This window comes from Hippoglossus hippoglossus, chromosome 14 (genome assembly GCF_009819705.1).
Source record: "Hippoglossus hippoglossus isolate fHipHip1 chromosome 14, fHipHip1.pri, whole genome shotgun sequence".
NCBI classification, from domain to species: Eukaryota; Metazoa; Chordata; class Actinopteri; order Pleuronectiformes; family Pleuronectidae; genus Hippoglossus; species Hippoglossus hippoglossus.
Genome location: NC_047164.1, coordinates 46,467 through 69,870, shown reverse-complemented (window position 1 = coordinate 69,870; position 23,404 = coordinate 46,467). Strand labels below are relative to the sequence as shown.

Below are 23,404 nucleotides of genomic sequence, written 5' to 3'. Positions count from 1 at the left end.
TGATTACTATAGGAAACTGATTACTATTACTACAGGTGACTGATTACTACAGGTAACTGATGACTACAGGTAACTGATTACTACAGGAAACTGATTACTATAGGAAACTGATTACTATTACTACAGGTGACTGATTACTACAGGTAACTGATGACTACAGGTAACTGATGACTACAGGTGACTGATTACTACAGGTAACTGATGACTACAGGTGACTGATTACTACAGGTAACTGATGACTACAGGTGACTGATTACTACAGGTAACTGATTACTACAGGAAACTGATGACTACAGGTAACTGATGACTACAGGTAACTGATTACTATTACTACAGGTGACTGATTACTACAGGAAACTGATGACTACAGGTGACTGATTACTACAGGAAACTGATTACTACAGGAAACTGATGACTACAGGTAACTGATTACTATTACTACAGGTGACTGATTACTACAGGTAACTGATTACTACAGGTAACTGATTACTACAGGAAACTGATTACTACAGGTAACTGATTACTATTACTACAGGTAACTGATTACTATTACTACAGGTGACTGATTACTACAGGAAACTGATTACTACAGGAAACTGATTACTATTACTACAGGTAACTGATTACTATTACTACAGGTGACTGATTACTATTACTACAGGTGACTGATTACTATTACTACAGGAAACTGATTACTACAGGTAACTGATTACTATTACTACAGGTAACTGATTACTATTACTACAGGTGACTGATTACTACAGGAAACTGATTACTACAGGAAACTGATTACTATTACTACAGGTAACTGATTACTATTACTACAGGTAACTGATTACTATTACTACAGGTGACTGATTACTACAGGAAACTGATGACTACAGGTAACTGATGACTACAGGTAACTGATTACTATTACTACAGGTGACTGATTACTACAGGAAACTGATTACTACAGGAAACTGATGACTACAGGTAACTGATTACTATTACTACAGGTAACTGATTACTATTACTACAGGTAACTGATTACTATTACTACAGGTGACTGATTACTACAGGTGACTGATTACTACAGGAAACTGATGACTACAGGTAACTGATCACTGCGTACAGGTAATAGATTACTCTGTGTACAGGTACGTGTTTGCATCAAACCTGTTTGAGTGTGGAAACCTGTCGGACACTGAGTGGAGTGTGTATCAGGACTGGCACACCTGGTTACTGAAGCAGTTCACACCTGAGATCCACCTGGACGCCATCATCTACCTGAGAGCACAGCCACAGGTGCTAATGCTAATTTCAATCACGGTTTGATCTGCATAGCTCGGACTGTCAATGTGACGTCCAATCAGATTCTGTCTGTCTGTCTGTGTGTGTGTGTGTGTGTGTGTGTGTGTGTGTGTGTGTGTGTGTGTGTGTGTGTGTGTGTGTGTGTGTGTGTGTGTGTGTGTGTGTGTGTGTGTGTGTGTGTGTGTGTGTGTGTGTGTGTGTGTGTGTGTGTTCAGGTTGGACTTTGATTATCTGAACGATCTTCCTGTTCTGACTCTGGATGTTGACGACGATTTCAAGAATGATCGAATCAAACAGGAAGTCATCATCGACAAGGTTTATTTCAATTTTGTTGTATATTTTTCTGCTGAAACTTCTTCATTTTTTATTTGTAACTCGAGTGTGTTTCGTGCTGCAGGTCAGAGACTTCCTCACCACGCTGTAGAATCATCCACCAATCACAGCTCAGGATGTGAGCAGCTGCTGCGTCAGATTCACTCCAAGTGTTTTTTTGGAGTTTTTTTTAAGAACTCGATCAGTTTTCATCTTTTTCTTCAGATTTGTACAGATTTATTTTTATATTTTGTAGAAACATTTTAAAGTGTGTGTGTGTTCATATATTAGTGTTTGTAGGATAAACCTGTTTTTTACCTTCAGGTTAGACTGACTGTCCCCACTTGTGCCATCAGACCAGAGTGTGTGTTTGAGTAATCATGACGATGCATTCAGGTGAATAAAGATGTCACACTGGTTTCACTTTTCATTTCATACTTTATTAAAAAAGTTTACAACTACAGTGACAGAATACTACAACACACAGAGTATTACAGTTAAACAGTAATACCTAAACCTAAATGTCAGAAGCCTGATAGAGCTTCTCCAGAGTTTGTGTTTCACAGCTGAACAACTCAGCAGCAGGTTTTCTGCACAGACTCGTTCACAGCATCAGATCCTCCTCCTGGTTCAGGTGAGAGGGGGGGCAGCCGGCTGCAGCAGACAGAGACAGGAAGTGACGTGTTACCTCTGCTGCAGAGGTCATGTGATCATGTTTACATCACCTGACACCTTCAGCTCTGATCACCACAAAGTCTCTTCACATCTTCGTCTGCGTCTTCTTCGTGTGTGTCAGCACTTCTTCACCAGAGGTTTGTTTTAGTTTCTTCATGTTTGTGTCCCGTGTTAGAAGCTCTTTCCCCCCCCCCACTCACTCAGTGAATCAGTGGAGGATCCTCTGCTGTGTTCACACTGCTCCTGGATCTAGACTTTATTCAGGAGGAGGAAGACAAACTGAGTCTGATCCTCCAGAGAACTGAGAAGCTCAGTCTTGAAGCAGCTGGAGTTTCTGAGGACTTTCTCAGTCTGATCCCCTGGTAAACGGTCCAGAGGTGCAGGGTTCGGTTTGGTTCGGACTCATTTACAGCATTCCTGTGTGATTTAGGTCCAAACACCAAAACGTTGGTTTTATCTTTGTTCAGCATGAGGAAGTTGCAGGACCGTATGTCTGTAAGACAAACTGAGTCAAGCAGTTGAGAGGTCTGATGGATTAACGGTCAGATATATCTGGATCTGAGAGATCTAGTGGCTCAAGTTGGATGACCACATGGTCAGACACGTGCAAGAGAGAGAGACCCCCCCCCCATGTTGATGAGTTGGGCCAGAGATGTGCTGAGTACAGGCGAAAGTAAGTCAGAGGCAAGTTTTTCATTATGGTTGTGGGCGTGAATATTTAAGTCCCCTAAATGTACAACTTTACAGACAGAGGGGTGGGAAATAGTGAATGACATTACTTGTCATAAAATTACCTACATGAAAAGGTGTACACTTTAGGGCGACTTTATAAATGACAGCAAGCACCTCCTCTTCCAGTTAACCTATTCGTGTTTCTGATCAGTTTGGTTTTTGTTATTTTTTTTGATGATATAAAAACAGACTGACTCCCAATTCGTCAAGAGTGTGTATGGGCGGGACCTCGATACCTCGGCTCTACTCCACGATAATGATGTCCCAGCCTGTTTTTAGTACTGCTAACATGGAGTAGGTGGGGTTTATGATCCATACTGCAGTCAGCCACCAGGGGACGATACAGATCCAGAACTATATTTATGATCTGTTCAGTTTAACTGAGGTTAACTTAGTTTAACCTCGGTTAACAAGTCACCAGAGTTACAACATCTTTTACACACACAGACACACACAGCTGTTTTCCTTGTTAATGAATATTTGTGTGGACTCTACAGGTTGAACTTGTTCACATGATTCGATCCTTTAACTAACACTAGACAAGTGTACAATCTACACATGGCCACATCTACACGTGTCCAACATGCTTCTAATGGGTGTTGAGGAGAGAGAGACATTTCAAGTCTCTGAACATTCATCAACTTCTTTTGTTTTTAAGTCAGAAGATGTGTCCTCTCTGTCCTCTAGGGGGCGCAGTGCCCAGGTTTTTCCTCTGACCTTGTTCTGTCCAACGTTTGTGTCCACGACAGTCGCACAGACATGCGACTTGAATAAAACAGGTTCATTCATCTGCTCATGTTTAGTCAGAACCTTTTCATCTTGAGTCTGAGATTCAGTCAAACTAACGCAGGACATCTCAACAGAGACAAACAAAATGTATGAGACAAAGTAGACGGACGACACACAGAAGATGGACAAAACAAATTAGACAGACGGATGAGACAAGTTCCTCTTCCCCATCTTCAGTGAATCAGATAGATCCAGCTCTGAGAAATATTGCTACTTTTTACCTGTTACAAATATTGTATTCGTATGATGTTAAATTTTATTTAAGTTCAAATAATAACTACCTTTTAAAATTTAGCTAAACTTTAAGGACTCATGCCTCAGCAAGTCTTTGATTTATTTATTCATGCCTTTTTTCTCTTTTAAACTGCAGCTTATTCAAAACGCTGCTGCCCGAGTCCTCAAACAAAGAAAGAAACACGTGTAACACAACAACACAAAAGCAGATTTAAACTCTCTACAATAGTAAAGTATAAACAGTTATCTTCATTATCCACAAAAAAAAGTTATGCCAAGCATACAATTGTAGAAGTTAACACTAGCCACCTAGTAAACAACAAATAGCCTCCCCGCATGTGTAGCATTTGGTTATTTGTGTGATTTAGTCACTTATTGATAACAGGAGATATTTTAAATGTGAAAAGACCCATGCATTTAAACTGTTTTCGAATAATGCAAATCAGTCACTTACTGCTGTCACGAGAGTGTCAACTGTCAACTAACCCTAACCCTGAGAGCGGAGCCGGCACCGGACCCCACAGTCGAGTTCTGCAGGAATACGCCGCTCCCTGAAACTGCAGCCGGTCATCCAATTCACTAGGTGGCGCTGTCACAAAAACCATATCGCCTAGAATTGTGGTCCTGAAACTGCAGCCTCCAGTATTGCAGGAACACATTATTGACCCCAAGTAGAAAGCAGCAAAGGGTCTGAGACAAAGTAGTATTTGTACATCTTTAAAACTATAAGTAGACAAAGTAGTATTTGGGTGGAATAAACCTTTACAACTCGGCTCCTCTGGTATATCAGGTTATTACGAGCGGGACGCTCAGTGCGTTGTGAACAAGCGTGCCAACACGAGAAGGCGTGGTTTACGCTGGCTCAGCCAATCACGGCAGCTTGTTGAAAGCGCCTACCTACGGACAAGACAAATTAGACAAAAAGACAGACAAGATGGACGAGACAAACCAGAAGAATGAGACAAACAGGACGGACAAGACGGTGTCCTCATAGTCTTCATTCCCTTTGGCCTCATGCCTTAAAGATACAGCGACATTTCAATCATTGATGATCAACAACTGGGAGAATCATGATTGTCTGTTTTTACAGCGTGTGATTGGACGATGGAGACGAGCATGACATGAGGTGAAGACGACGAAGGGCAGAAGGTCGATCGTTCATCTGAACTCGTTAATGTTTCATAAACTGAAGTTATTTTTTATCCCCAAGAGCGAGTCGGGTGGAACCTGAACTCAGTGGAACCCTGTAACCCCGCCTCTTAACCTGGAAGTGATTATTAACCCCACCCATTCAACAGGAACTGATCTTATTCAGAACAATGGTTACAAGTACAAACCATAAACATCTATTTACATATCAAAGTTTAAAGTATGAAGGAGTAAACAACAACAACCACAAATAAAACCCCAAAATAAATCATTCAATCAGCATGAAGTCCAGTCTGTGGTGCATTGAAGACATTTAGCAAATTTTAAATTCTAACCCTAACCCTTCCATCCGTTGACTTTTCAATAATTACACCTGTGAATAAAGTGTTTACCGAACGCAATCAGGGTATCAATTAAAAAGTCCTGTATAAGTTTAATCAACATCCCCTTCAGAGGACGTTTCCGTTTCTGATCAGACTGAATGAAAACATGTTCCACAGTCTCAATGTCCCTCTCAAAGAAATCCTGTGAGTTTAATTTAATCTTTTGCTTTAGGTACGATCAGATAAGATCCTCACTATAACCCAGAAGAACATGTTTTATTTTCATCTCAGTGTTGTGTTTGAGATTTTTCTGATAAATTTAGTAATAAATTGTTCGCTGCTTGAGTTAAATCCTTCAATCGAGAGTGGCCTCGTTTCTGAAACGGTGTTTGAGTCAAATACTGACGTGTCACTGTCTTGATGGGAACTGCAATATCTACACTTTTATATTCTTTGACTGCGTCACACAAATCGTTGTTTAGGAGGTGATTATTAACTCCGCCCCTCCAACAGGAAGTTATTGATTATTCAAACTGTTTTACATGAACCTCAGAATTGTAGCATCATGATGACAGAACACCATCATCCGTCCCATCAGGCCTTTTACCCATGTCACCTGCATCTGTGCGTCCAGTTCGTCGTCCCGCTGTCGCCGTCACGTCGTCTGGTGTGAGCCCGCTGAGTCGTTTGTTGACTCAGATTCAGTCGGACAAATTCCAAGACACAAACTCAGCAAGGAGCTGGAACACGAAAACAACCCGAGAGGAAGAGTTTTCAACCAATCACTGAGCTCTGGTGGAAAGACCTGGGGAGAGAGAGAGAGAGAGAGAGAGACATTAAGTTCAACCATTAACTGAACACTGAATGAGTAGAGCCAAGAAAAACAAAAAGAGAGAGAGACAGAGGGTCAATCAGGTTACAAGGTCTCCTCTCGTCCACTGCAGTCACTCATTACTGTCCAGTCATCTGCTTTCTGCTGCTCCACTCGTCCGTCAGTTCTGTTCATCACTCTCTCAGTCGTCCACTTGTCCGTCAGACTGTAAGTATGTTTTCATTCAGTCTTTAATCCTTTAAGAACTTTCAGCAGACTGAGGTCACAGACTTCACACACGTCTGGAAACATTTGTAAAGTTTTGAAGGTTTTCAGTCGTCAGGTCATGTTCTACATGTTCTACATGAGAGTTCTACATGTTCTACATGAGAGTTTTACATGTTCTACATGAGAGTTCTACATGTGAACATGAGAGTTCTACATGTTTTACATGAGAGTTTTACATGTTCTACATGAGAGTTCTACATGTTCTACATGAGAGTTCTACATGTGAACATGAGAGTTCTACATGTGAACATGAGAGTTCTACATGTTCTACATGAGAGTTCTACATGTGAACATGAGAGTTCTACATGTGAACATGAGTTCTACATGAGAGTTCTACATGTTCTACATGAGAGTTCTACATGTGAACATGAGAGTTCTACATGTTCTACATGAGAGTTCTACATGTTCTACATGAGAGTTCTACATGTGAACATGAGCTCTACATGTTCTACATGAGAGTTCTACATGTTCTACATGAGAGTTCTACATGTGAACATGAGAGTTCTACATGTTCTACATGAGAGTTCTACATGTGAACATGAGTTCTACATGAGAGTTCTACATGTGAACATGAGAGTTCTACATGTTCTACATGAGAGTTCTACATGTTCTACATGAGAGTTCTACATGTGAACATGAGCTCTACATGTTCTACATGAGAGTTCTACATGTTCTACATGAGAGTTCTACATGTGAACATGAGAGTTCTACATGTTCTACATGAGAGTTCTACATGTGAACATGAGCTCTACATGTTCTACATGAGAGTTCTACATGTTCTACATGAGAGTTCTACATGTGAACATGAGCTCTACATGTGCTATATGTGAAGATATCGTCACAGTTTCACAGTTTGACAAGATTTGAGGTGAATCTTTAAACTTCTTTTAATTTTGTTTTCAGGTTTTTTCTGATGGAAGTGAAGCTCTGAAACATCTATTATTATTATTATCATTTTACAGTTGACGTAAAAATTTGAACAAACTGTTTTGAAAAATATTTGAAAAGTTAGTGAAATAAAAACGAGATTAAAGAAAGAGAAAGAGAGCGATGGGCTTCACCGAACTGCTGGACGAGGTAAATGTACTACTAATGTAATCTGATTACTTGTTTGGTTTAAATCTGATTACTGCAGACCAGTAATAATTATCATCAATCACTGATCGGCTGATGAAAAAGAACCTGATGTTTCATTTAAAAATCACACATCAACATTCTGATGTCACAGTGATGTCACCACATTATCAAAGTCACTGATGACATCATAACTGTGACTGATGACATCACAGTATCAGCTCGTCTGTGATGTCAGGAGCGTTCGATTTGTAAGGGCCGAGGTAAAAAACACTTTACCTAGCGTCAGTCAGTCAATAACGAGCGATTGATCTACAATCGGTGCGGCTGTGGCTGACGGTATAGTGGTCGTCCTCCAACTAGAAGGTCGGCGTTTCGATCCCCACCTGCCTGCCGAAGTGTCCTTGGGCAAGATACTGAACCCCTCATAGATGTTGAATGCACTAATTGTAACTCGCTTTGGATAAAAGCGTCTGCTAAATGACATGTAATGTAATTTACTAACTCTCACCTGTCTGTCTGTCTGTCTCTCTGTCTATCTGTCTCTCTGTCTCTATCTCTCTCTCTGTCTCTCTGTCTGTCTGTTTCTCTTTCTGTCTGTCTCTCTCTCTCTTTCTGTCTCTCTCTCTCTCTGTCTGTCTCTGTCTGTCTCACTTTCTGTCTCTCTCTCTCTGTCTGTCTCTCGCTCTCTATTTGTCTCCCTGTCTCTCTTTCTCTCTGTCTCTCTCTGTCTGTCTCACTTTCTGTCTCTCTTTCTGTATCTCTCTCTCTCTCTTTCTGTCTCTCTCTATTTCTGTCTCTCTCTTTCTCTCTGTCTGTCTGTCTCTATTTCTGTCTCTTTCTCTTTCTGTCTCTCTCTCTTTCTGTCTCTCTCTTTCTCTCTGTCTGTCTGTCTCTATTTCTGTCTCTCTCTCTCGCTCTCTTTCTGTCTCTCTTTCTGTCTCTCTCTCTGCGTACGTTAAATACAAGAAAGTAACTGTAATTGGATTATTCATTGTGCTCTAACTCAACACTGTCCCCATCAGGAAGCTTATGTAACTGTGACAGTTGTGAGACGGACCACATGTTTGATTCAGGTGTTTAACATGTTTACATGTCCCCCCCTCATTGTCATGGTGAGGTGGGCGGGTTCGGCAGGTACCAGTGGCTCCATGTGACGCTCATCAGTTTACCTGGTTTGTTGATGGCGAGTCAGAACCTGCTCAACAACTTCGTCTCTGGAATCCCCGCCCACCACTGCACCCTGCCGGCCAATCACAGCCTCTCTAACCTGTCTCACCACCAGGTAACCTGTCTCAACACCAAGTCACCTGTCTCACCACCAGGTCACCTGAAGGATGTGGTGAATGTGATTGGTTGTTTCAGGTGGACGAGAAGCAGTTGCTCAAGGTTTTCATTCCTCTGGACTCCTCAGGAAATAGACTGGACCGCTGCAGGAGGTAACGGCCTGAACCATTCTGTGACGTTTTTTATTCCCCATATAGTGCATGCATTGTTTCCCACAATGCATCATAACAAGTAGTTTACAACCGATGGTCACTAACTGAGCAATATATACCATCATATGTGAGGAGAGAAGGCAGCAGCTCGACCTTGAGACAAATCTAGGTTGGAATATGTCACAAGTTTATTTCTAATTTTAAACATTCAACAAGCTTTTTAACTAAAAGTGTAAAATAAACATTTAAAATTCATTGTGAGATTTTCCACCGGCTGAATGTCAGTAAAGGAGTGATGGACAAAGTGACACGAGAAGTAGAACGTGTTTTTTTCTTTTACTCATTATATAGTTTTACTTTATTGCAATATACAAACATTTCCAGCAAAACAGACTTCAGATCAAAACAGCCGCAGTCTCCAAGTCAGACTGGAACGCACCTCGTGTTTGACGTGATCAGCCGGCGGCTGCAGGGGTGGAGGTTAAACAAAGACGTTGCGTCAGAGACGAGAACAACGACCTCAATGCTTTTCATTTTTTTGTTGCAGATAAAACGGATGTTTAGGAAATCCTAAGAACAATGAACAACAAAGTTGACTGAGAACTTTATTTCAGCTGAAAATGAAATGAAATGAAACTATTGTGTAAAGTGACCAAGTGTAAACACACAGGAGATGAATTCACATCTGTCTGCAGCCGCTGCCGCCATGTTTTCAGGTCACGTGACCTGGTGACGTTTTGCAGAGCTGGATGAAGTCAGACAAGCATTCTAACCAGCATGCATTGTGTCAGGATCAGCATTGCATCATGTTAAGTCGAACAACATCACTTCCTGTTCCTCCATTGACATCACTTCCTGTTCCTCCTACCTGCTCAGGTACGTGGAGCCGCAGTGGCAACTGTTAGCCGTTAACAACTCAGTTAATGTTAGCGAACTACAGACAGAAGAGTGTGTGGACGGATGGACGTTCGACCGCTCCGAGTTCCTCGCAACCACCGTCTCTGAGGTAACTGACCCGTTTGTCTCTTTCTCCCTGTCTGTCTGAACCTGTCTGTCTCTCTGAACCTTTCCATCTGAATCTGTCTCTCTTTCACTGAACCTGTCTGTCTGAATCTGTCTGTGTCTCAGTGGGACTTGGTGTGTTCGTTGCGTCCTCTGAAGCAGATGATTCAGACCATCTATATGGGCGGAGTTTTGGCAGGAGCCATCATCTTTGGCACCCTGTCGGACAGGTGGGATTTACCTGTGAAAACATGAACCTGTCTCACATACCTGTGCGTCTGTCAGTAAAAATCTGTCTGTCTCTCTGTCTCTCAGGTATGGGCGGCGATCTATCCTCATATGGTCATACCTGCAGCTGGGCGTGCTGGGCTGTTGCTCCGCCCTCTCTCCCTCATACACCACCTACTGTATTTTTAGGTTTCTGAGCGGGATGGCGGTGGCTGGCATCATCCTCAACGGAGTCTCACTGAGTACCTGTCTATCCCTCTACCTGTCTGTCTGTCTATCTTCATACTTGTCTGTACTCATTTTCCTGATGATGTGATCATCGGTGTGTGTCCTTCAGAGGTGGAGTGGATTCCGACCAAAGAGAGAACACTCGTTGGGACGCTCTCATCATTCTTCTTCACCTTTGGTCAAATGGTCTTGGCAGGACTCGCTGATTGGTTGAGAGACTGGAGGAAGCTGCAGGTCGTCGCCTGTGCGCCATACTTTCTGTTCTTCGCCTACAGTTGGTCAGTGGAGACTTTCTGCTCTCTGATTGGTCAGGTGGTTCTTACATATCTGCTCTCTGATTGGTCAGGTGGTTCTTACATGTCTGCTCTCTGATTGGTCAGGTGGTTCTTAGAGTCAGCCCGTTGGTTGGTTCTGAACCGGCGGTCTGAGGAGGCGTTGAAGAGTTTACACAGAGTCGCTCGAATTAACGGAAAACCAGAGATCATTGACAAGTTAACGCTGGAGGTACCTGTCTGTCTGTCACATGTAACAGATGTGTATTATCCAATGTGTATGATCCACTTAGCAGCTGACATCAGTACCATGTGACCTGCAGGTGCTGCACTCACACATGATCAAAGAGATGGAGTCGAGTCGTTCGACGTTTACAGCGTACGACCTCCTGAAAACCAGAACGATGAGACGCATCTCCGTCTGTCTGATGGCCGTCTGGTAACTCCCCTGACTCAAATGTCCACATGTGCTCTTACCTGTACTCACATGTACTCACCTGTTCTTACATGTACACATCTGTAGTCACCTGACTTAACTACACTCACCTGAAATCAATTGACTCACGTGTTCTAACCTGTACTTACATGTGCTCACGCTACTCGCCAGAAATCACCAGTACTCACCTGTACTCTCAACTGTTCTTACCTGTACACACCAGTACTCACCATACTTCCTAAACTCACCCGTCTCACCTGTACCTGTACTCACCTGTATGCACCAGTACTCACCAACGTCCAGGGCACACTATGTTTAGGAAAAGCTGCGATAAATGCAGCGTTTTGTATGCTCACGGAACACCTCTTTTTATGGCGTCATGGGTGACACTGTTGTATTAATGACCACGCCCACGACCACTGAAATCAAACTCTAATTAACCAATCAGTAAAGAAGAACCAAACCGACTGAGCACCGATTGCTAACATTTACCAACATACAAATTACCAACATTATATATACATATATTGTTTTGTCTATCTATATACATCTATATATATATAATATATATTTTTAATCAATATAAACATTTATTAAGTTAAAAAAGCTGTATGCCTACATATGACGATATGAACAACCTTGTATTAATTCAGTTTAATGTAGTTTATTAGTTTGAATGAAGATTAGGAAATGAGTTTCAAAAATCGTATTGATCGGTTCTCTTCTTGTTTTAATCTTTTTTCCACCCTGTTCTCATAGTGTTGTGTTTCACCATGGAAAAAATAGAAATAAAAACACTATGACATAGTGATGCAATTTTAAGATTCTGCAGCTCATATTCTTTATAGAGTAACCAAACATATGTAGCTCAGTAAATCGAGGTTGTACTGTAGCGACATTTGAGAGAAACCATAACGAGTTGGCCACACACATTTAGACTGTTTATTAAAAAAGCTAACTTAGATCACAGTAGAGCACTTTTATTGATGTGTTCCCAATATAAGCCTTACTCCTAAACTGTAAATAATCATAATTCATATTATGCTTCTTTGTTAAATTACACTATATTCATTTTCATTAAGAGCTTACCATTAGTTGTAGAACTGCCATTTTTACACCTTTTGAACCTTGCACATGCGTATGTCTAGAACGGGGGCTGGGCTCTCCAGCTCTGCAGGTCGATGATATTGAACAGAAATGCTTTTTGGTGGAAGATAAATTTCACTATTTATTCTGTTGAGAACAGCGAGACCTCTGTCCTGTAGAAGAGCAGCTGAGCAGTGCCGCAGCAGCAGCCGGTGTCTCAGCTCTAATCTGTTAACATGGGCACAGAAATAAAAACCAAGCTGGTCCGCTGAACTCACCTGATTCCCCGTAACACCTGACCTCTTACTTATGTCTATATCCACTTGTCTGTCTTTCAGGTTCGCCACTAGTTTTGCGTACTATGGTTTGGCGATGGACCTGCAGAAGTTTGGGGTGAGTCACCTGACAACTCGGGGGCGTGGTTACCATGGTAATGTGGGGTGTGTTGCATTTATAAAGATCCCTTCCTCTCCTCCTATTGGCTGGTTATACTGAGCTGCGCCTCCATTGTTTGTCGCTGTTTCAGGTGAATATTTACCTGATGCAAATCATCTTTGGAGCCGTTGATTTTCCCGCCAAGTTGTTGGCTCTGGGCATGCTCAGTTACTTAGGGAGGAGGGTCTCTCAGGCCGTCTGTCTCTTCCTATCGGCCGCCGTCATCTTCGCCAACATGTTTGTCCCCACAGGTGACGAGAACACACACACACACACACACACACACACACACACACACACACACACACACAATAATAATAATAATAATCTTCATTTATAGAGCACTTTTCAAAACATATGTTATAAAGTGCTTTACAAAGGCAGCAGAAAAACAGACAGGACATAAAACATCAGGTTTAGAAGAAAGGTAAAATACATTTGTGTATAAATACAAGTGCCATGTAAGATGCTCAGTAAAGGTTATAAAGAAAGTTAAGACTCAGGTAAAATCAGGAAAGGCTCTTCAATAAAAGTGTGTTTTAAGAAGGGACTTAAAAGAGTTCACTGAGTAAGCTGACCTGAACTCTTCAGGCAAGTTTTTCCAGAGCCTCGGGGCCCGGACTGCAAATGCTCTGTCCCCCTTAGTTTTTACTCGGGCCCCTGGAACAGACAAGAGACCTCTAGCCAAGGTTCTCAACGTGCTTAGTGGTTTGTATGATTCTGAGTCTCTGTGTCTTTAAAAGTTAGCATGGATCGTATTTTAGAAATATTTCTCAGGTGATAAAAACGTAGCTTTTCGTCAAACCAGACTCCCAGATTCTTTGCCACAGGCTTTGTATTGATAAATAGGGAACCAGCAGATAGCAGTATTTGTTTTGCCATGTGCTGGGACCCAATGACAAGAATCTCTGTTTTGTTCGGTTCAGCTGAAGGAAATTCGGAGTCATCCAGTTTTTTATGTCATAGAGGCAATGAGGGAACTCAGCATGCCCGGGTCTTTGTGCCATGCCTGTGAATTATATTCCCAAAGGAAAGCATGTACAATATAAATAAAATAGGCCCCAAGACTGATCCCTGCGTCACACCATACTTTACAGTTAAAAATGATGAGACATAGTTATTAACAGACACACAGAACTTCAGCTACGAAGCAAACCACTCCAGCGCTGTGCCAGATATCCCCACCCAGTGCTCCAGTCTGTTTAAAAGAATGCTGTGGTCCACTGTGTCAAATGCTGCACTGAGGTCCAGAAGTACCAGGATTGAGCACATGCCGTCATCAGCAGCCATTAGGAGGTCGTTGGTGACCCTGAGCAGGGCAGTCTCAGTGCTGTGGTACTTACGGAAGCCAGATTGGAACTTTTCAAAGATTTTGTTGTTTTCTAGTACAGACAGTAGTTTTTTCAAACATTTTCGATATAAAAGGTAACTTAGAAATTGGCCTGTAGTTTGCAAGAAGGGAGGGATCCAGACCAGGTTTTCTTAAAAGGGGGTTTACGCACACAGTTTTAAAATAATCAGGGACAAGGCCATTAATAGAGGCTCTTATTGACTCGACTTTATCAGTAACATAAGATAAAAAACACTTCACAATCAGCATCGCTTTCAGCTGGGGTACATGGATGTTTTGGGTTCAACAGCTGATCCACAGTTTTGAATAAAAATTTTGGATAATGTTGGTGAGTGTAAATAAGTTGTGAAAAGTTGCTTGTTCTCGCATTGTTAATCAATGTGTTATATTGTCCCAGTTAATCTTTCATGTTCATGCGCTCTGCCCTCCTACACTCCCGGATGTTTTCATTTACTAATTTCATTATTTATATGTATACACACACAGACACACAAACACACACATGTAGACAAACACACACACACACATGTATACACACAGACACACAAACACATACACACACACAGACAAGCACATACATGCACACTCACATGATTGTCTCTCTATAGTTGCAAGGACACTCATTGACATAATGCATTCTTAACCCTAACTCTAACCTAAGCTTAAACCCTAAACCAAGTCTTAATCCTCAAAAAGACAATTTAATTTGTGAGAACCAGACAAAATGTCCTCACAATGATGGTATTGAACTGAAATTGGCTAAATAACTATAGATAGACATGTGCACACACACACACACACACACACACACACACACACACACACACACACACACACACACACACACACACACACACACACACACACACACACACACAACCCCCTAACCCTCATAAGAAGACTGTTTGACCCCCCCACAGACATGCAGGTCCTCAGGACAACCTTTGCGTGTCTTGGTAAAGGCTTCACCTCGGCGTCGTTCACCACCGCCTACCTGTACAGTGGTGAGCTCTACCCCACCGTCATCAGGTGAGACACAAAACACAGACACTGCCCCTGAGCAAAGCATGTGTCAGAGAGAGGAGCTGCTGGATCTAATCCTGACACTCTGACAACCCAACTCTGTGCTTTTATGTCTGTGTTTTCAGGCAGACAGGGATGGGTTTCGTCTCCACCATGGCGAGACTCGGCAGCATGGCGGCGCCCGCTGTCCTCATTCTGGACGAGGTGACATCACAGACACAAATATTGTTTCTTTAAAGTTCTCACATCCTGAATCCATCAATCAATAGTTATAAATACTTATCAGTACTAATCTATAATCAATATAAATAATAACGTCTCTGTTAGAAACTTATTTATTATAATTAATTAATTCATTTTCTTCATGTTTTCATATTCAAACAAACTTAAATCCAATAATCTGAGGGGCCAGTGAGAAACAACCATCCATCAACTGAATCATTAGTTATTGTTAGCTTAGTTAGTTCTTTTTCGTTTAGTTAGTTCTTTTTCGTTTGGTTAGTTCTTGTTAGTTTAGTTAGTTGTTGTTACTTTGGTTAGTTGTTGTTAGTTTGGTTAGTTCTTGTTAGTTGAGTTAGTTGTTGTTAGTTCTTTTTTGTTTAGTTAGTTTTTGTTAGTTTGGTTAGTTGTTAGTTTAGTTGGTTGTTGTTAGTTTGGTTAGTTCTTGCTAGTTTAGTTAGTTATTGTTACGTTGGTTCGTTCTTGCTAGTTCTTGCTAGTTGGTTAGTTGATATCAGTCTAGTTAGTTGGTTAGTTGTTGTTAGTTTAGTTAGTTGTTGGTTTAGTTAGTTCTAGTTAGTTTGGTTAGTTCTTGTTAGATTAGTTAGTTTGGTTAGTTATTGTTACTTTGGTTAGTTGTTGTTAGTTTGTTTAGTTAGTTGTTGTTAGTTTAGTTAGTGTTAGTATAGTTAGTTGTTGTTAGTTTGGTTAGTTGATTAGTTCTTGTGAGTTTGGTTAGTTGGGTTAGTTCTTGTTAGAGACACACCTTTATAGACCTTAGGTCATTTTACTGACAGCACTAATGACAACATTTCCCAGGTATTCCCTGCTCTGCCCAGTGTGGTGTATGGGGGCGCGGCAGTGTTGGCTGGAGGATTTGCTTGTTTCCTACCAGAGACTCTGAACATCCCGCTGCCTGACACCATCCAAGATGTGGAGGAGAATTGGTAAGCTAATGGCTAACAGTTAGCTTCGGTCTGTTTGTTAGCTTCAATAGCTTTAATGCAGTGTTAACTTCTCAGCAACATTAGCTTTATTAACATTCCACAATGACATATCCTAAACCAGAATGATGCTAATGCTAACATGTTGCTGTACTAGTTACACTTTTAGTTTTGTTTAGCACTACCTGGATCAATAACTGAATATCAGTAATCAATAACTGTTTGTTTTTACAGGTCTGGAAGATGCCCTGCAACTCGACAGAAAGAGGGCGTGTCCTTACAAGAGGGCATGACCTCTGAAAACATCATTAAGTCATGTGGGGGCGTGGTCTCAAAGGAGGGTGTGACTTTAAAAGAGCGAAAGGAAACAGAAGGGACCGGCCTCAATGCGCTCTGACCAATCAGATGCTGCCACATCACATAGTCAGAACAGGAGTGAAGAGTAGGGAGCACTCTGCTCCTGTAACCATGGAGATGTCAATCTGAGATTATTACAGTTGTCACCATGGTTACTGTAGACATCCACAGCTGGTAGGAAACAATGATCCTAGGAAACAACAACAACTCAGAGACTCAAAGTTGCTGCTGAGAATTTTTTCATAAATATTTGAACGTTTTTATTAAACTGGTGATGAAGATTCGGTTTCTGATGTTCCCTTGGTGACGTGACCACACAAAGATACTGACGCAGTTGAAACTATTACTACGGCAACCACAAACCTTGACTTCACTTCCTCAGACCAGGACTACACCCTGACCAATTGGATAGAAGGACTGAATCTCAACCAATCACGAAGCTGTAATCATAAAGATGAACCAGTGATGAAGGAGGAGGGTTCAGAGTAAACGTGTGATGAGTCAGATGATTGATTATCGATCAGATGTATATGATGTCGCCAGAGCATTGCAATAACACGTCAAAAATGTTATGTAGAAATACTAATACTGATATTAATAATCAATAATATATGTATGAGGCTGTAACACACTAATAAAACTGATTATTATCAATCTGATTGTTGTTGTTTTTGCTTTGGGCCGAAATAAAGTTCATGGTGAAGGTCAGAGGTTATTTTCATTGTGATGAACCACAGATATTAATTTACATTGAGGTCAAACGTGTGTGTTTGGAATTAATAGTTTATTTGTTTTCACATCAAACCTGCTGCTTTTCACGACTCTGACCCTGGAACACCTGTTTATTCCCCTATCACACACTTTATGTTGTAATGATGTCATCATAACATCATTTATTAATCAGGCTAAATTTATTGACCTTTCTGATGTTGTAACCATTGAACTTGATTTAGTTCAAGTTTTCTTAGTTTAGTTTTCTTCTTGTAACTTGTAACTATTCAATTAATTATTTTAGCTCTAGATATGAATGAACTGTGATGATGACTGAATGCTAATTTTTACCAGAATGAAATTCAAAGATAGTTACAAGAAGATTACAAAGAGAAAGTGTCACGTGAAGTATATTTTTATGACACATTTAAAAAGATCACAGTTGAACAAAGTGTTCTGTAAATAATAAAATTCCTTTAAAATTCTGTGACTTGAATAAAAACAACTCTAAAATCTTGGAGACCATGAATCTTAACTCTTGTCTAATACACTGGCATCGGATGCACTGATACATAACGTCCAATAGGTGCTCCCTTGGATTTAGGTCAGAGGAACGTGAGGGTCAGTCAATGGCATTGATGCCTTCATCATCCAGGAACTGCCGACACACTCTATGAAATTATAATACGAAATATTAAAGGGGACATAGCATGCCCATTTTACCACAAGTTGATATGGTTCCTTGGGGTCTTAATGAAATGTCTGTAACATACTTTGGTCAAAATACCACAAGGATCATTTCAAACAGCTTTTTACCCTGTATAAAACAGCCCTCCACAGAGTGACCTGTTTTGAGTGCCTGTTCCTTTAAATGCTAATGAGCCAGCTCCCCCCTCCCCCCTCATGATTTTAAATGATATAAATTACATATTTTATATGATATAAATGATCAAATATGCATCCCATACTTTGTATTCCCCTTCTGTTGTCCTGGAGTTTTAATTTTCCCAATCACATAATTAAATGTCCCCCTCTGCCCCCCCCCCCACTACAAGCACACAAGCAGACAGACAGAGAGAGAGAGAGGGGTGGGGGGGGGGGGGGGCTATGAAGACCATCATTTACCCCCGAACCCCGACATTCAACGGGTACAACAACAAGCAGAGAAAGCAGAATCGCGGGCTGACCTTATATATACAGTCTATGGGGCTGACCAGCGCGGAGAAATGCTCGTCCCGTGTGAACAGCCAGGCGGCTGCGCGCTTCCGCGTCCGGTGTTAACCCGGCGTAACTACTGTAACCCGGCGTACAGTAGTGCTGAACACTGCGGAAGTCTTCCACACTGCTGGCTGTGTGGCGCTGACACAAATTCCAGCTCACGCACGGGAGAGCGAGCGGTCGCTCCCGAGCAGCTGCTGCAGCCTCCCAGTCCCAACGATCCAGACAAATGCCACATGTGAGTGAATCGCGGGCTGACCAGCGGAGAAATGCTCGTCCCGTGTGAACAGCCAGGCGGCTGCGTGCTGGGGGGGCCAAGACCATGTAGGGAGACTTCCAGTACCTTGTTATGACACAAAACCCAGGAAGCTCAATCGAGTCGCTCAAGCATGAGGTTTCTGACTTAGAGGAACTATAACAAAATGCGCGAGTGTTTTTTTCCCAGAGTTTTTGGGTTGGTAGACATGAGCCAGATACCCACATTAACCTGTAGAAGCACTAACAAAGTGGAAGTTGCATGATATGTCCGCTTTAAAGTTAACAAAGAAGGCCATAAATGTTCAAATCTACTGAGAAATCCAGCAGTAACAGCAACAGAACCAAGGTGGTTTAACTAACCCGTTGAACAGGAAATGGCAACACTGTGCTTACAAAAAGAGATTAACGTAAGTTGCTCTTTTGTTAAAGGTTCAGTGTGTAGAATTGAGTGACATCTAGTGGTAAAGTTGCATGTTGTAGCTGAACACCCCTCACCTCACCCTGCCTTCCAAACATGAAAGAGAACCTGTGGTAAACTTCAAATGTCATAAAAACTCAAAAGGTATTTAGTTTGTCCAGTCTGGGCTACTGTAAAAACACAGAGGAACACATACTAACTTGGGTCTTTTGCTGCACATCAACCCCAAATTTTCATCTTAGATCAGAAACTCATCATTTTCCTTGGTGTCCCAAAAGCCAGCATGTTGTTCCCTTCCACCGCTCAGTTGTTTGACTACAATGTCTGAAAGGTGGCAAGAGTGAAATTCTTAATTTCTTTTACATTTGACATGAAGACGATTTATACAAGGTTAGTGTGTACAAATTATCAAGACAATTTACTCTTAATATGTTAAAGTAGTTCAGTATACTTACCTTAAAGAAGATCCAAAGAGCTTAACAATTCCATTTCCCCTAATCTGAAGTGTCTCAAAAGCACTCAAACAAAGGCTTAGATGTTCTTCACACAGTTTTATTAACTTGACTGCATGGATAGCCAAACTGCAAACATCACATTTTCTTCTAGCTTCACTATATCAAAAGTCTGAGAATGACCGAATACCCTGAAAAGTTGCTATTGGCAATATAAATATATATATATATCAATTATAATAAAATCTTTGCCATTTTCAGAATTATATAATAAAAGTCTTTCACCCAAATTATTTGACAAAACCAAAAGAGTAGCCTATAAAAAACAAAGATAAAACACTGCTGTCGCCTTGACCTTATTGTTTAAGTAATAATTAGGAATTACTCATTCCACCAAAATGTACAATAAGCCAGTTCACAGAAATTTAAAAGAACCAAACCAACCATGCTTATTCAAACACTCAAACCGACTGTAAACATAAAAAAATACTGTTCTGAATAACAATGGATAACAGCTAAGGTACAGTTAAGTGTATACTGTTCCATACAGATACTGTAGTGCAACAGTTCAGTTGGACATGTCAATCTTTAACATGTCTCTCTCCACTCATGATCAGAGAGATCTGCGATGAGGGTGAGGACTGCTTCTTGTTCTTCTTTGTTTTAACTTTCATGACCTTCTCTGGATTGATGAGGAAGAAACACATTTTTGAACAGAAGAATTCATAATCAACCAGTATATACAGTGATTTGTTCTAAAGCATGAAAATACTGTATATTTCTTTACCTTTGAAGGAACTCAAGTGTAGAGGCTAGATCCACTGGATAGTGGATATTGAGACAATAGTAGCTTAAAAACATCAAACAGATGGCAGTTATGAAGGTTGGGATTTGGTCGTTCACAACAGTCTACGCTCAGCATGAACTGCCTTGAGGTATAGCAAGAGGTTCCTGCAAAAAGGATTCATGGGGGAGAGCACACAAGCCATTATTTTCTCCAAAAATAAAATAAATGATACAGGGCTGCAACTAACGATTACTTTCTTTATCAATTTATGTCATTCCTTTAGTAAAACTGAATATAAACTTACCACATACAATGATGCATGGTGTCACAGGCAAGCTTTCTACTTGTACTTCTCTTGCCAGACATGTTTCTTCTACGTAGTGGAACAGGTTCTCCTCTTTTTCATCAAAATAGGCAAGGAGGAGCACCATATCCTTCACATCTTCTGAGCATCCCTTTAACTGTTCTCTCAGAATTTTCAGCTTTGTGACAGCCTCCAAAACCCGTTTGCACTTGCCAGCACAAATGGTTCTCATGAAGTCCAGAAGCCGTTTTCCCTTCTTTTCTACACTGCAGATGAATGTCTCTCTCAATGATGCTCCAGTGAGCTCTTGAAAGTGGACCATCATCCCAATGTCATGGAACAAAAATGGCCACTCCTCCAAAAGAGAATGCAGATCTTTTCCCATGTTTACAACTTTACGTTGGGAGTAGTAGGTGCACTTCATAAGAGTTTCTACCTCCTCTGGGCTGAAGTTTGTCTGTTCACTGAGCACCTTCATTTTGTCTCTCTTCTCCTGTAGGCTCTTTGGTGTCTCACTCACTGGCATGAATGTCACGTCCCACTTTATGGAGCCATATGTGTCCTGAGTAGCTGCCAACCAACAAATTCTTTAAAAACCCTAGCTCCACTGAGATTCAATCAATCAATCAATCAATCAATCAATCAATCAATCAATCAATCAAATTCTATTTGTATAACCCATATTCACAAATCCCAGTTTGTCTCATGGTCTTTAACAAGGTGAGACGTCCTCTGTTCTTAACCCTCAAGAGTCAAACTACTAAAACCTTTAACAAGTACAGAAGGTAGAAACCTCAGAGACACATGTGAGGATCCGTCTCCCAGGACGGACACAAGTGAACAGATGTCACGTGGAACAGAGAACATCAGAGAGATCAGAGTATTTACAGCTTTGATTAGAATAAACACTTTGTAGCAGAAGGTCAATGAACTGATGGATTATTGTCAGTAATGGTCGAGTATCTGAGGAGAAATATTATATATCAAGCAGACTTGATGTGATCATAGTCCACGATCAGGATCCACCATCAAGATCGGATGCCACCATAGTCCACAGTCATTGTCCACTGCCGCCATCAGGATCCACCATCAGCTGCCACCATCAGCTGCCACCTCGGTCGTGGTCCACCACCATTGACCATCTCGTCGATAGCTCTGTAAACTCATTACGATTAACATTATACTCAATAGCGCCTCTAAAAAAGAAATGTGTAAAACATAGTAAATTAGCTTCCTGGTATAATTCCAACACACATGAATTAAAACAAGTGTCAAGAAAACTAGAAAGGAAGTGGCGCTCCAGCAACCATGTTGAATATCTCCTCGCCTGGAAGAATAGTGTTAAAGTTTATAAGAAGGCTCCACAAAGCAAGAGCTGCCTACTACTCCACACTAATAGAAGAAAATACAAACAACCCCAGGTTTCTCTTCAGCACTGTAGCTGACAGAGAGTCACACCTCCACCGAACCCAGTATCCCTCCATCCCTGAAGAGCAATATCTTTATGACCTTCTTTAATGATTCTAACTATTGGAAATAAAATCAACCATCTCCTGCCCTCAATTGGCACTAATACATCATCAAGAACAGAAATCTCAGAAACTGCTGAGAATCTTATCGATTATTTAGACATTTAAATCACTGATAGTGCTGTCGGGAAATCTCTGTGTTTCCGTGACATGTGGGCAGCAAATGAAGATTTAACTTTGAAAATAGTTGTGCATCCTCTCACTGGACATGTCTCGGCACGTCCCTCCACAATATGCTCCTTCAAATGAGCTATTAAATCTTTAACATTTTAACACTGGCATTCACACAGTGCCATTCCGCATTTGTAAGGGGTAACGTTGACGGTAACAGTCGTTCCGACAGAAGCAGTTCCGGCAGGAGCAGATACATAATGCCTCCGGTAAAAATGGGCCTTAAACGCTCCATAGCGACAAAATGTCTGCTTGCAGCCGTCTTCAAAGCACTAAAATAAGCAACGCGGTTCCTTTCTGTGAAGTTTGCAATGGAGTACATAAACCTTCAATGTCTGAACCGACTTGCCACAGAAACTACAACTTAACTTTTCTCTCAACCTTGTGTAAAGTTAGCTAACAGTAGCTACAGTTTAACACAGCATGCCCTAACCGACGATGCAAAACAAAAGTCAACTCTCTCAACTCCGAAAATGGCTAACGTAAAGTTAACTCACCCTTGAAAACCGCAAAATGCGATAACATGGTTAACCACAGCTAGCAAACACTCAAGTTCCCTTGATTTCACACACAAACATAGCTTGAAGAAAGCGTTTACTTTCAGACTGGAGGACACTTACCTCAAGAAGGAGTGTTTGAACCTCAGGATTAACGGCGTTCTGCCAGCTGTAGTGTAGTTTTCCCCACGGAAAAGCGATGCTAGGCACGGAGAAATGGCGCCAACTGCGAGAGTCGACCATTAGACGCGCTCCTAAATTCAAAATACGTCAGCGTTGAAGTTGACTCTCTCCACCTATCTCACTGTCCTTCAATCTGACTTTAGTTTTCCGTCTGGCTGTACGTTCGTCCGTTGTCT

At 41.3% G+C, this 23,404-nt stretch overlaps 3 protein-coding genes across 3 annotated transcripts; 2 read left to right on the top strand and 1 right to left on the bottom strand.

Annotated features, from left to right (window-relative positions):
- Positions 1–1,089: 1,089 nt before the first annotated feature.
- LOC117774247 (deoxycytidine kinase-like) lies at positions 1,090–2,024 on the top strand (the record flags this gene model as incomplete). Its single annotated transcript, XM_034606500.1, has 3 exons — positions 1,090–1,295; positions 1,509–1,608; positions 1,691–2,024. Coding segments are annotated over 3 exons (333 nt in total), but the record flags the coding sequence as incomplete, so codon positions are not given.
- A 4,362-nt stretch (positions 2,025–6,386) lies between these two features.
- Positions 6,387–17,352, top strand: oatx (organic anion transporter X). Its single transcript, XM_034607269.1, has 16 exons — positions 6,387–6,546; positions 7,510–7,683; positions 8,801–8,965; positions 9,046–9,119; positions 9,996–10,125; positions 10,248–10,351; positions 10,437–10,591; positions 10,687–10,855; positions 10,958–11,081; positions 11,173–11,288; positions 12,710–12,764; positions 12,898–13,057; positions 15,078–15,186; positions 15,306–15,384; positions 16,219–16,346; positions 16,578–17,352. Exons 2-16 carry the CDS (start codon positions 7,657–7,659, stop codon positions 16,738–16,740), a joined length of 1,758 nt encoding a protein of 585 aa, XP_034463160.1. The 5' UTR covers positions 6,387–6,546; positions 7,510–7,656; the 3' UTR covers positions 16,741–17,352.
- Positions 17,353–20,335: 2,983 nt separating this feature from the next.
- On the bottom strand, positions 20,336–21,410 carry LOC117774714. Its single transcript, XM_034607340.1, has 2 exons — positions 20,849–21,410; positions 20,336–20,708 (listed from the first exon to the last, which is right to left on the bottom strand). The coding sequence occupies exons 1-2, from the start codon at positions 21,372–21,374 to the stop codon at positions 20,557–20,559; spliced, it is 678 nt and encodes a 225-aa protein (XP_034463231.1). The 5' UTR covers positions 21,375–21,410; the 3' UTR covers positions 20,336–20,556.
- Positions 21,411–23,404: the final 1,994 nt, after the last annotated feature.